At 35.0% G+C, this 14,667-nt stretch overlaps 1 protein-coding gene and 1 non-coding gene across 2 annotated transcripts; both read left to right on the top strand.

The window, feature by feature from the left end:
- Positions 1–3,159: 3,159 nt before the first annotated feature.
- On the top strand, positions 3,160–3,241 carry TRNAS-AGA. The gene has a single exon. It is a non-coding gene; the product is annotated as a tRNA-Ser (tRNA).
- Positions 3,242–3,872: 631 nt separating this feature from the next.
- LOC120182903 (putative transcription factor bHLH086) lies at positions 3,873–5,406 on the top strand. Its single transcript, XM_039187736.1, has 6 exons — positions 3,873–3,950; positions 4,137–4,700; positions 4,798–4,899; positions 5,001–5,066; positions 5,147–5,212; positions 5,296–5,406. The coding sequence occupies exons 1-6, from the start codon at positions 3,873–3,875 to the stop codon at positions 5,404–5,406; spliced, it is 987 nt and encodes a 328-aa protein (XP_039043667.1).
- The last annotated feature ends 9,261 nt before the right edge of the window (positions 5,407–14,667 follow it).

Below are 14,667 nucleotides of genomic sequence, written 5' to 3'. Positions count from 1 at the left end.
AGGAGTATACTAGCCAGGTAAGTGTCAATGCTTCGTGACTCGAACTTGACCTGAATGTTAAGGAGACACTGATGTTGTGTGACCTAGGTCTTCCTTAAGTGTTGTAAGTAAAAAAGGGTATGAGTTCTGCAATGCCGTGTGACCCCGAACTACACCTGGATATTTACTCTTTTCTTGAGTATTGCCTTTGCTCATAACTATTATGTATCATGTTTATATGTTGAATGCATGTAGTATAACTTGATTATTTTTGTGACACTGAGCTTGTGAGCTCAACATATGGAATGTGTTTCTATGCGCAGGTCAGTAGGTGTCAATTGAGGAGCTCTTCGCCAGACTTGGATTCCATACTCGACTTCTCTAGAATATGTCTCAAGAGTTTTAGAGGGCATGTACCGTCATAGACCCTTATTTGATTTTGCAGTCTTAACTCAGTATTTCGATTACTAATATTTTTGGAGACTTATGTCGAGAGCTCCCCGTATTAAACATTTATATTTTGTATTTGTCTGTTAATTAAATTTTATGGATGATACCTTCATGAAACGTTTTCAAGAAAAAAATGGTTAGTCACTCAAGTGGTTCCGTGTGATATCGTAATTCAATGATCTTTCAAGTCGAATTGGATTAGGAACTAAATTACTGATATGATATTGATTAATTAAAAAAATAATTTCATTAAATATCTTGTGTCACAATTTAATTAGTAATTAAAATAATAAATCAATATCATGTATTAATCTTTTTTTCAAATTTAAATATCTTATGCCCATCCTCGTCTGGTTTCTCTTGAAACTGAAAAAAATGAAATAAAATTAATGTTGAAATATAACGACAGAAGAGAAGAAACAAATGGGGTTAGGGTTAATTTTTTTTATAAATGGGATATTCAAAAATTGTCAAAAATGACGTAGTTTTAGGGTTAGGGCAACTAGGGTAAGGACTCCACCCTCTTTTAAATTAATACAATTTAGTCATCGTCTGCTTTACTTCGTTATTTTGTCCATATTATTGATTTTGACAGTTAATTTATGGCGTTTACATTTTGATCAGTATTTGGTTTTTTTTTTTTTGGATAATTCAATTTTTATTACCCAAAGATTAGGATCTGCATAAAAACAATCTGTTCAAGAATACAAACAGTATGTACTTACAGCATAACAAAATTTCAGCTAGTCAATACCCCATTGATTACAAAGTATAGCATTAACCCTATCATTCCTATTAATACTTATACCCGTTAGTTGGATAGCAACAATGTGTTTTACAGCATGTAGTAGTGCTTCAAAGTTACGTGAACATCCTTGGAATAGCCTCTTGTTCCTCTCCTCCCAAACATTGTAAATAAATGTTGTCCAAGCTAATTTCAAAATGGTAGTGAGCAAAGATCTACCTTTCCAAGCATCACAAGCCCAAGCTAAATGATTACCCCATGTACGTGATGTCCTTCGCATGCCATTGAGAGCGATAACTGCATTCCATATAGAAATAGCCAGAGGACATTGAATGAATAAACGATCTCTAGTTTCCATTGAGTCATTGCAAAGCACACATTTATCGTCAATATCAAACCCAAAACGTTTCAGTCTGTCTTTAGTTAGGAGTCTGTCTAATAAGGTCATCCATGTAATAATACTAAACTTAGGAATATGGAGAGGGAACTAGATCAGTTTGTGCCAAGCTACTTTTACCCCTTTGTTTCGATGAGTAGCCAAATATCTTTAATATTCTGCACACCAGAGGATAACACATGAAAAGCTTGGAGTCTCATCCTAAGTAAGCGTCGAAATGCTTAATTCATGTTTCTTTGCATAGTTCTAATTTAATCCCTAATGTAGATCATTATTTTATATACTTTAATCCCTATACTTTCTGTTATTTTATCTTAGACCCTATATATATATATAATAAGTATGAATATATAATATAGTAATATGTGTATATATTTTCCCTTATGGGTGATTCATTTTTAATTTTACTTTATTACATATATGTTTTATTTAAGGTGTCAATTTTTATTGTTACTTATGCATTTTATTTTGAATATAAGTTCTTGTTTAATATTTTAATATACATAAAATATTTAATTGTTCGATTAACCTATAGAAGATCTCTAAAAAATCTGGAGTATCCTTCTAAGGGTTATTTGAATAAAATTGATATTTTATTATTATTAGATATTTGTTTGTATTTTATGTTTTTTAAATAAACATGTTTCATTTTAAAGATATCTCTTTATATACATTTATTAAAAAAAGAAATTATTTTAATAAATAATATTTATTGTATTCATATTTACTTTAGTATCTTCGTTATTTTTTTAGATTATTTATTCATTTGTTACATTATGTGAATATTTCGTTCATCCTATACATCACTTATTAATGTTGCATTCATAAATTATGTATTTATTTTCTCGTTTTCGAAATTGATTGAAGGCAATATTGTCTTGCGTCATGGGTTAATGAAATTGCATTCAATATGACTGGATTTTAATTTCCGTTAATCCACATAGTAGGGGACACCATTTTCAAATAAAATCGAGTGAATTAAATCATTTTCATCAAGTCAAATATTTTAAAAAATATATTCACTCATTATTAAAAAAAAATAACGAAATAAAATGATCGTAATTTAAATTTTGGATTCGAATAAATAAAGTTACACTACTTAGACAACGTATAATCGATATGTATCAATTTTAGGCGTTGTGGGGGTGCTTATCATTCCCCACGCGTAATCTACTCCAGAATCCTTAAAAACGAATTTCTGGTAATACACAAACCAATTTATCTTTTAAATAATTTTTATTAAATTCGTTAAAAAGATGTTTTTTAGGTTTTCGATCTACCTAACCCAAAGGTCGATGACTATTCCAAATTTCAAAATTAAACTAAAATCTAAATTTTCTAAAATAAAATTATAATTCTTTTTAATTTACTATTTATGGAAAAATGGTTTTTACAATTACGAATCTAAAAATTCTTCTGAAGTTCAGATGAAGAAAAATTGCTAGATTTAAATCCTTTTGTGTAATAAACCAAATGTTTAAACACATCCAAATATAAAAAGCCGTTAAGAACAATAAAGTCAGAGTAAAAATTGGCTTGAGTTTTTTCTTATTTACTAAAACATAAGAAAAACAATAAACATAGAATGGTGGGTGTGCCGGAGTGGTTATCGGGCATGACTAGAAATCATGTGGGCTCTGCCCGCGCAGGTTCTAATCCTGCCGCTCACGTTTCTTAAATTTTTGCTCTTATAAAATGATTGCAAATCTTGTTGCAGGATCCAAATAAAACAAAACCATATTTTATACGAATTAACATTGAGTTGAGTTGATATAGCATCTGAAGTATTGCGAAACTATTACTTATACCACCATATAATTTACACAAACAAATCCTGATTCTCTAAAGCAATTTTCTAGTTAAAATTTGTGGATGATGTCCAGAAGATAGCAAACAACTCTCCTAAAAACATGGAATTACTCTTTTCCCCAAGGGCCAGCTTTGCTTATCTGCGTTTTCCCTAGACCATCCAACGGGGACATGTGGAGGATGATTTTCATTGGCTTCCCAAAAGATTTATCACATTAATAATCAATACAAATTCGATTAACCATCCTGCATCTCATTAACTCCACCATGTCTCTTCCATGATTAATGACTTTCAAGCTAGTACGAGGGTCGAACATAAAATCTTATGTTATGAGACCAACTTATAAAAATTTTAAAGAATGAAGAATTTATAAAATTTATGAGATGAAAACATATTATCATTAAAAATAACATAAAAAATCTAAAACATAAATGAATTTAAAAATTTTAAGGATGATTACCCACTCGCCCATCAATCCATCCATGTGAACAATGGAAACAGTAGAATATCCACAGGCACAAGTGAAAGGAAACAATGTAGGAAGTAGCCTCAAAGATAAACTAGGAGACGTATGGGGATGGAGAAAAATCCGCCGACTCTTATGCTGCGTTTCCCATTCTTTTCTCTCTCTTTTGTTTTCCTTTTAATCTTCTTCCATCGACCTGCCAGCTAACAATCCCGATGCAATCATATTATATTATATAATTTGCTAGTTTCATTACATCTATGCAATAACAACACCTGTATTTACTCAGCAGCTTTCTTGTAGGCCTTGTAGGGGAAGTTGTGTTTCAATGGCACTTGCCAAGGACCCTACCTGCTCTCTTCAATCCTCCGAGCCTTACAAATTTGATGAAGGAGGCGACTTGGAAGGGATTGTCAAGAATTTTCCGATGACTAGATCAGATTCCGACGGTTTCGTGTTCCGGCCTCCGAAGGAAGTTCACTCTTTGATCAACTTCAAAGGTTCAGTGTATGATGGTTTCGTTCATGGGACTAATTGTGGATCTCTGCTTAGCTTTGAGCAAAATGACAAGGCTCTGCATGATGCTTACTTGAAAACCATCAGTCATAAAGATGATTATTCAATGTGGGAGGGTGGTTCAGATCCGAATTATCGATGGAATACGATGAACACGAAGAGCTGTACCGATCCTCGCCTGCTTGAAGATTTTAGCTGCTTTGAAACTGCTAGCGGTTTTAGTTCCATAACAAAAGAGAACAGTGGAGATTGGTACTACTCTGAAGCAGCAGTGGTTTCTGATAGTATCCCGGAGTTACAATCACCCGAAGCAGCTGGCGTCAAGCGTCCCAATACAGTACTATTCTTCTTTTTCCATTCAATCCACATAATTAACAGTCAATTCATATAAGATAGATTCTGGTTTTAATGCCGATATATTTGGTGTTTTATAGGGAGACAGCAATCAAGCTTTGAAGAAACAATGCAGCAACGATGCAAAGAAGACGAAAACTAAGTCCGGTCCATCAAAGGACCCCCAAAGTATTGCAGCCAAGGTTTGTTGACATGAGTTTTAAGTAAATTTGGCTAAGTTTGATATCAAAGTAAGCAAAATCCGTAATGAAAATGATCATACAGAGATTGTTTCAATCTCCAGAATCGACGTGAGAGGAACAGTGAGCGGTTGAAGATACTACAAGAACTGGTACCCAATGGCTCCAAGGTACGGAAACTGAAATTTGCAAATTGCATTTATGCTAAAACTGGACACTGTGTGTATGTATCTTATTGTTCATTTGACAGGTTGATCTGGTTACCATGCTGGAGAAGGCAATTAGCTATGTCAAGTTTCTTCAGTTGCAAGTGAAGGTGAGAAATTTTCAGCTTCTAATCATTGGGGTTTTTTAACTGATCTTTAATCTAAATTAACCATTGAATATGATATCTGGCAGGTGTTGGCAACAGATGAATTTTGGCCAGTTCAAGGTGGGAAAGCTCCTGATATTTCTCAAGTTAGGGAAGCCATTGATGCTATACTCTCATCTCACAAAGACAAGGTGTAAAGGGATCAAAGTTTAAGAGACTTTATTTTAGAATAATGCTAATTGAAGGACAACACCCAGGCAATGAAAAGCCTTTTGCTTGTGTGATAATGCTGATTTCATCAAAAAGATGTTGTAATACATATTTCTTCTCTTCTTTAACTAAGATTTCCAACTTGATCACTTCCCTTTACGTGTAAACAATCTCCTCCACATCTATTAGTTAGCTCTCTGCTAGTTTGCTTATATAAGGGGACCATCCCACTCGAGATGACATTTAGCCAGGATTAATCACATGCTAATCCCACTTAAAGCGGTGCACAAAAGTTAGTTAACATTCTTTCAAAGCTCAAACAGAAATAGTTTAGCTTTCATATACACAAGATAAAGAACGTGGAGGTCTCCTACGGAAGCTGCTCTCAACCTGGTGTTGGGGGCAGCCTACTATCTTACCTCCCCCTTACCCCATACATATGGGAAAAAAGGGACAGCCATTTTTACCTGAAAAACTTAAACATCATTAGCTAGGCCTTTGAATTTTCATTTACTGTATTCTTACATCGTATAAAAATGCCTAATATTTAATCAGCCACACGTTATTATCTAAATTCGATAATTACTATATATAAAATCCGGAACAACCATCGAGATAGTTAATTAAATCTGCCAAGTAACTTTAGACACAAGGCACCTTAATTTGATATTGTCAACCTTTTTATTGCCAATCAAGTGGTGTAAAGAATGTTTGGCTTGCGGCTTAATCCAGCTGCTACATGGTGTTGAGATGGAAATCACATGCCCAACCCCATCAAAACAGGTTTACCCTTTCCCACAAAAAAAAAACTCGAATATTAGATTATGACCCAAAGGCTGTTTATTTGTAAGATTTACAGTGATGCTTTTCTTTTACTTAATTTGCATTAAGCTGTATTATTTGCAATCTCCTAATTAAACACCCAAAAGTTGCTTTCAAATTTTCTTTTTGTTTTCCCATTTGACCAATGCCAATCATTCATTTCCTGTCTTTCAAACCACCAAATTATAATTCTCGACTATCAAGTTGAGCCCAAAAACAAAATAAAATAAAAATGGAATTCAACCATAATAATTTCAGTTTTCCACCTATTCAATTGATTTTTTTATTTTATTTTTTCCAATTTGAGATTTTATATTATAGGTATTGATTCATTTTCCACAAAATAAAAATATCTCTCTCACACACGTATAATATTTGCCTCCAATATTGCATTATGACCTGAATTCCATAAATATAAAGATAAGATATTTTAATATATTTGAGAATATATATTATATTGGGATTGGGAGTTTAAAAAGAAGATATTTTATCCCAGAAGCTGCATTTGGTCATCATCATTAAATGGCCATGTGATTTAAGCAAAAGGAAGGGTGGACTCTCTCTATATATATATTCATCGAGTTTATATTATAAGGAACCGAGATTAAGTACTGGCTTTCCATCTTGAAATCTTTTATAAACGTCACAAGCAAGCATGCATGCATATGTAGGTTGACCACGTGCAAGATAAATGCCTGATATGGAATTGAAATAATAAATTTATAAGAGCGAGTTGGTAATAGACAATTATTTAACCGATTTTGTCCCCTTTTTCTTTCCTAAACTTTTCATTAATGTAAAATTGTCGAAACATTAGCGGTGGTAGCGAATTCACGCCGATAATGGAATGTTATTATCGTTATTATCTCATGATTGTGAAAAAAATAAAATTAGAAAAACAATCCAAAGTGAAATGAACATACTCCCCCTAAAATATAAAAAAAAGCAGAAAAAGCTAATTGAAAAGAAGAAAAATTTGAATAAATCTGCAAAACTACTACAAAACAAAGACCAATCAAGATTCAAAAGAAATACCGTATTGAAAATCCCAAGGATTCGAAGCAAAATAAGAGAGGGATAATCGAATCGAAGGTAAATCTTAAAAATCCATAGGCCAAATATGCAGATTGAGACTAAGTTTGGCTTTTTAAGTTATCTTTTGGGGAAGAAAACCCCATAGAAACAAACTAAGAAGAGATTACATCCAATTTCTCATTTTATTAGGATTAATGGCAACAAAAAATGAGGATTAGGGGAAGAAAAAAACCTATAGAAGCAAAGTAGTTTGGCAAGCAACAAAAAATCATGTGGGATTTTTGAGACTGTAGAATAAAGAAATTTGAGAGGGACTGAAGAGATTTTTTTTTATTTCTTCTTCCAGGTAGCATGAATGAAGAAATAAAATAACAATAAGGGTTAATCTTAGCCCAAAAGGGTTAATCTTTACTCGTTGTCATATTTATGTTAATGTTGTGATCATGGACCTTGATTTGAAAAATATTTATATTAGTCACTTGTTTATTTGAATAAAATTTATATTTTATGTTTCTGATCCAATATCCTATTTTGTATTTAATTTAGCCACTAACCTTAGTTTAGTATTCAATTTAGCCAATAACCTTAGTTTAGTATTTGGTTAAACTATATTATATATGTCATTTTTACTTAGAAAACATTCTAAAAATCATTAAAATGATTTATTATAATTATAATTATAATTACTATGTTTTAAGATAAGTTGCTTGAAATTTAAAAAACTCACGACCGTGACACCCGCAGTGAACGCGATGGCATCCGTTATCTCCGCTATCGCAATAAACGTGACACGACAGTGAACGCTATTTAAATCCCTGATCTTTGGCATATTCATGGCTAGTCTTTAGCCATGGAAACTTCTAGTCGGTTTCTATTCTTTATTCTCACAAAAATAGTAAATCATGAGCCGAAGTGTCTTCTTCAAGCGAGTCATCCCCACTCGAAAATCAATAAACACCCCCAAACGGTATTGAAAAAGCTCATGAAGGGTGGTTCTCAATCAGTGTCATTATGGGTGTTATAAAATCAGGTCGTAGATTTCTGTTTAGCAAATATGACAAAAGACAGATGTTCTTACATTCCCTTAACCCGAATCTCCCTCACCCCCTTGGTTTCCCCCTCACTCTCTTCTGAACCCAACCCACTTCTCTCAAGCCACCAATGTGGACACCCTCTGTTGGTCCAAGAAAGTCTCAAGTAGGATTAATTGTATTAATGTAGGACACTGTATTAATGAATCTCTTCTCATGTAGGGTCTCGGTCGAATCCTATATCTTATAAAGTGTGGAAGCCCCGGTAAGAAGTTAGTGGTGCAGGAGACTGAATGTCGACCCTCAAGAACTGAGAGTTCCAGAGGTTATGCTTGTTGAGTTGAAAGGAATAAAATTCCAAAAGAGGAAAGGTTCTATCTCTCATAGGAGAAAGAGATTGTGGATTCTACTATGGAGGTGGAAAAAATATCCCATTCACCAAAAGGCTGGCACATACCTCCTTAAAGTCTCCAAACGGAAAACTGTTGAAAATAATACCTCATAAATTTTATTATCCAACTGAACTTCAATTTATAATACACATTTCAAGTAATTACACAATAACTAAAATTTAACTGCTACTAACTACCTCTAACAACCTATCTAACAAACTAACTAATATTTGTTATCTCAACACTCCCCCTCAAGTTGGTGGGTGAAAAACATTTAAAACCCTCAACTTGGCTATCAAGTACTCGTATTGTTGAGTACCAAGCACCTTGGTCAAGATGTCTACAGGTTGTTCCCTTGAAGATATGTGTTTAGCTGTAATAAACTCTTCTTGAATCTTGTCTCTAACAAAATGACAACCAATTTCAATGTGCTTCGTCCTCTCATAGAAAACAAGATTAGAGGCAATCTGTAATGCTGCTTTGCTGTCACATAATAACTTGACAGATTGATTATGTTTCACTCCTAGCTCATTTACCAACCCACTTAGTCAAACTAACTCTGTTGTGGTCATAGCCATACTTCTATACTCAGTTTTTGCTGAAGAACGAGCCACCGTGTTCTGCTTTTTTGACTTCCATGAGATCAAGGAATTTCCAAGTTTTATACAATACCCTGTTACAGATTTCCTTGATATTGGAAAAGTTGCCCAATCAGAATCACAGTAGGCAATCAAGCCACATGCACTAAAAGAATCTAGCAAAATTCCCTGCCCTGGATTCTTCTTAACATACCGCACAATTCTCAGGGCTGCTTTCATACGCACCTTTCCAAGCTGATGCATAAATTGGCTTAGATGTTGTACTGAATAGGCTATGTCAGATATAGTATGAGTTAAGTAAATAAGTCTTTCTATCAAGCTTTGAAACTGTGTTTTGTCAAACATATATTCTTCATTTTTTTTGAAGCTCTTACTGTACGAAGCAGCCAATAAATTATTATTATGCTCCAAAGGTGTTAAAGCAGGTCTTGCTCCCCCTGCCTTGATATCTTTTATTAATTCTAGAGCATACTTGCGCTGATTTAAAACAATTCCTTTTTTTTATCTTAACACTTCAAGCCCAAGAAAGTATCTCAATTCACCCAAGTCTTTCATCTTGAACTTAGAATTCAGTATACACTTGAGCTCTTCTATCATAACAGTATCGCTGCCAGTAATCAGCAAATCATCTACACACACAAGCACAATGACCAACTTGCTTGCTACTCGCCTTGTAAACATCGAGTAATCGTGACTACTTTGTTGAAATCCTGCTAATATAAGTGCTTCAGACAGCTTCTTATTCCATTGTCTATAAGTCTGCTTGAGTCCATACAAAGACTTTTGCAGCCTACAAACCATATGTTCCCCCTGGCTAGAAAAGCCTTCAGGCAACTGCATATAGACCTCTTCAAAAAAATCTCCTTGAAAGAATGCATTGTGAACATCCATTTGCCATAATGGCTAGTCAAAGATTGAAGCAAGAGCCAAAATCAATCTCACAGTGGTGAGTTTAACAACAGGAGAAAAAGTTTCCACATAGTTAACACCCTTCTTTTGATTGTACCCTTTGGCCACCAACCGAGCCTTGAACCTTTCCACCTCACACGAAGCATGATACTTAATTCTATAAACCCACTTGCAACCAATGGGAATTTTACCAGATGGAAAAGGTACCACAGTCCAAGTATTATTCAATTCCAATGCTTGAATCTCTTCTCTCATGGCCTGCTACCATTGTGGATTTTGATAGGCTTCTTGATAAGTGGTGGGTTCATGAAGATGAGAAATAGAAGCTAAAAATTGTTGAGTATGTAAAGGTAAATGACAATAAAATATGTATTTAGAAATGGGGTAAGTAGTAGAGGATGAAGTGGATTGGCAAGTAAAGATATAATTATTTAACCAATTTGGAGGTTTAGAGACACGAGTGGACCTTCTACACACAAGAGGATCCTGAGCTAAAGGAGGAATGCCATCTGGAGAAGATTCTAGAACAAAATGATTGTCAGATGCACCTGTTGAAAAATCAGATTGAGAAATAGAGGGAATAGGTGAGACATTAGGAATTTCACTTGAAGAATTATCAATGTTAGATGTAGTAGTTGGTACTGAAGAATCAAGAATTAAAAAATCAGAATCAGGAATATGAGAATGTGAAGGAAAAAAATGGGAAGATTCTGAAACAAGAAAATGAAAAGGAAAAATAATTTCATGAAATACAATATCTCTACTCACAAGAAATTGCTTTGATTAAAGATTAAGCAGAATGTATCCCTTTTTAGTTGAAGAATATCCCATGAAAACACAAGGAGTAGCCTTAGGGGAGAATTTGTCAAGATAGTTAAGTTTGGTAGCATAACATAGACACCCAAAGACTCTTAAATGAGAAAGATCAGGAGTTTTATGGTGAAGGACTTCAAAAGGAGACTTGAAATTCAAAACAGAAGAAGGTAAGCGATTTATTATATAACAGGCCGTAGTAACACATTCCCCCCAAAATTTAATAGGAACTTTTGAGTGAAACCGAAGTGCTCTTGCTACTTCAAGGATATGTCTATGTTTGCGTTCAGCAACCCCATTTTGTTGAGGAGTCTAAACGCATGAGCTTTGATGAAGAATACCAAGAGAGCTAAAAAGTTAAGAACACCGAGAATTAAAGAATTCAGTGTCATTGTCACTGTGAATGATTTGAATAGTGGCTGAAAAGTGGGTTTTAACAATAATAATGAATTTTTTAAGAGATATAATAGTATCACTCTTCAATCTCAACAAGTGCACCCAAGTCATACGAGTAAAGTCATCTACTATAGTTAAAAAGTACCTATGACCACTATGTGTAGCAATTCGATAATGACCCCATAAGTCTATATGAATTAGGCTAAAAAGAGCTTGTGAAGAGGTAAGGCTAACAGGAAATAGAAGTCTAGTTTCTTTTGCTAAAGGACATATAGGACAAGAATGCAATAACTTCGAATCCAAGTTAACATAATGCAACAAGGGTAATTTATTCATGGTCGAAATAACTACATGTCCTAAACGAGAATGTCAAATGCTTGTATTATTGCTAGAAACAGTTGTCATACATCCAGATGGCACATGACCACAATCAAAAAAATTTGAATCACATGAACTAGAGGAAATACTAGAAGACATCACACTTGAACATGTATGTGTAGATGACAAACCAGTAGGTGAAGCTGATGACTGAAAAAAATAAAGCCCCCTATACTCCTTACCAATCCCCTTCATCCTTCCACTTGAGAGGTCCTGCAGAATACAAAAGTAAGGATAAAAACTGACAAAACAGTGAAGGTCACGGGTAAGCTTTGATATGGAAAGTAAATTGTGAGTGAAATTTGGTACATATAGCACATTAGACAGGTGTGTAGTTGAATTTAGGAAACAAGAACCAACATATGTAATCGGGACTATTTTACCATTTGGCAGTTGAATGGATCATAAGGAACATAAGACAGGGGATTGTAAGCATTGAAAATCAGATAAAATATGATATGTGGCACCTGTATCTAAAATCCAAGTCAATGATTTACTAGAAGCAGGTAGACAACTATCAACAATACCTGCAAGATTCACAGCGGAATCAACAGATGTAGCAGAGGATAACAGGTTGAGGATCTGGTTGTATTGCTCCTGGGTAAAGGTAGGTGCCAGGGGAGCTGAAGAACTCAATTTGCCAAGAGCACCAGCAAGGTCAGATGCAGCAGCAGGTTCAGAAATAGCTACTGCAGCTTGAGCATTCCTTCGTTTAGAGAACTTAAAGTCTGGTGGAAACCCTACGAGGCGGTAGCAGCTATCTCTTTTATGTCCCTTGACCTTGCAATAGTCACAAATGTCTTGAAACTGGTGACGATCAGGAATCCCAGAGCTTTTGGAATAGAACACCAATGAATTAGGACTTGAAGCCATAGCAGAGAGCTGGATTCGCTAAGACTCCTCTTGAGCAATCATGGAATACGCCTGGTTTACCGAATGAAGAGGTTGCATCAGTAGGATTTGGCTTCAAATCGACGAATAGGTCTCATTCAAGCCCGTGAGAAATTAAAGAAGCTGCTACTGGGCAATATGTCTGGAGTACTGCTGCGAACTCGCACATTCACAGGATGCAATCGGCACAAGTGTAACATACTCATCCCACAACATCTTCAATTTAGTGAAGTAAGTTGAGACGCTCAACTCACCTTGAGAAATTGTAGCTATTTCACGATGGAGGAAAAAAATTCTGGAGCCATTCACCTTATCAAAACGCTCCCTCAGATCGTCCCAAACCGAAGCCGCATTTGAGGCAAAAACGATGCCAGTCGAGAGCTCCTTACTCACAGCGTTGAGAATCTAAGACAACACGATAGCATTACACCTCTCCCACTGAGGATGCAAGTCACGATCATAATTTTCTTACTGGCAAGCACCATCAACGAGGATGAGCTTGTTCTTCGCCAACAGTGCTATTCGCATCGATATGCTCCAAACATTGTAGTTCTCCAATCCGACTAGTTGATGAGAGATTAGTGGAGTGCCTGGAGTGTCTGATGGATGCAAGAAAAGAGGATGATTGAAATCAACCATGGCTGATTCGTTCATCGGAGGCATTGCAGAGGAGATCGTCGAACGAAATCCCTAAGAAAGTAATTTGGGGAAAGACGATGGAGAGGAGGGTTGCTGTGGGAATGAGACCAAGCCACACTACTCGGTTTAGAAATGGGCCAAACAGAGAAACCCAACAAGGAAAGACCTGGAAACTGATACCATGTTGAAAATAATACCTCATAAATTTTATTATCCAACTGAACTTCAATTTATAATACACAGTTCAAGTAATTACACAATAACTAAAATATTACTACTACTAACTACCTCTAACAACCTATCTAACAAACTAACTAATATATGTTATCTCAACAAAAACCAATACCCTACGACTAGAGGGTCAACGCTAGAACCAAGAAACTATTGATAGGAAACGCGTTTAGACTGACAGACTTTGCATGGATTTAGCTCAGGAGGAAAAGATATCTCATGTGAAAATGGATGGTGGTTCCCATGCAACGAAAACATGAGTTTTGATTAAAAGAAAGATTCTAAACCTTCTTTTCTGGTCCACCAGACAGATATTTTGGCACTAACTTATAATTTGCACAGAACCCAAGCTTCAATGGTAGTAAAGTCTGTCTGTTTTTATTATCCGAGGTTTGGGACCTGCAAAAAGATAAATGAGTGTACTCACATGCGCTGGAAGAAACAAAGAGAATTTAATGCCCTTGGTAGGGTTTATATGTCTCATTGCTGCAAACTTATTTCGACTGACATGCTAGGTATTTTTTCTTGGACTGCTACAGTTTATGGAAGTTTTCGTATGCAAAAGGCTTTTCACTTTTGGTGTAAACATTTGGTCTACACAAGGGTATTCCAGAAACGTGGTTTGTAATTCTTCTTTCCAAAAAAACGTTCTTGCTACTCATCTTGTTGCTCTCTTCTCAACTATGGCGGACGACCTTCTCAACAAGTTGGGTGACCTCCATTTAACAAAGGAAGAGAAACTCTTGGTTGACAATCTGACTCCACAAAAACTGTTCATGACTTTGTTCATACACTAGAACTATTTATAAATAGTGAGTTTCGAAACTTTTGATAAAATTTTAAAACTATGCCTCGAAATAGTTTCAACGGCCTGATTTTCTTCTACGGTTATATTTTAAGTAAGAGTTTCGAAACTTTCAATTACAATGAGTTTAAAAGTTTTGAAACGTTCTAAAAATTGTTGAAACTTCATGTGCAAGTGACTTAATTACACGTTTTTAAAGGTTTCAATGGCTATACTCATCCTTAACGGTTATAAATGATTAGAAATGCATTCAAATTGATAAAAACAATAAAGGGACACTTGAAGAATGTTACTACACCTATACAAG

This window comes from Hibiscus syriacus, unplaced genomic scaffold, assembly GCF_006381635.1.
Source record: "Hibiscus syriacus cultivar Baekdansim isolate YM2019G1 unplaced genomic scaffold, ASM638163v2 tig00112738_pilon, whole genome shotgun sequence".
In the NCBI taxonomy this organism is placed as follows: Eukaryota; Viridiplantae; Streptophyta; class Magnoliopsida; order Malvales; family Malvaceae; genus Hibiscus; species Hibiscus syriacus.
Note: the sequence above shows the minus strand (reverse complement) of the source record. Positions and strands in the feature narration are given on the sequence as shown.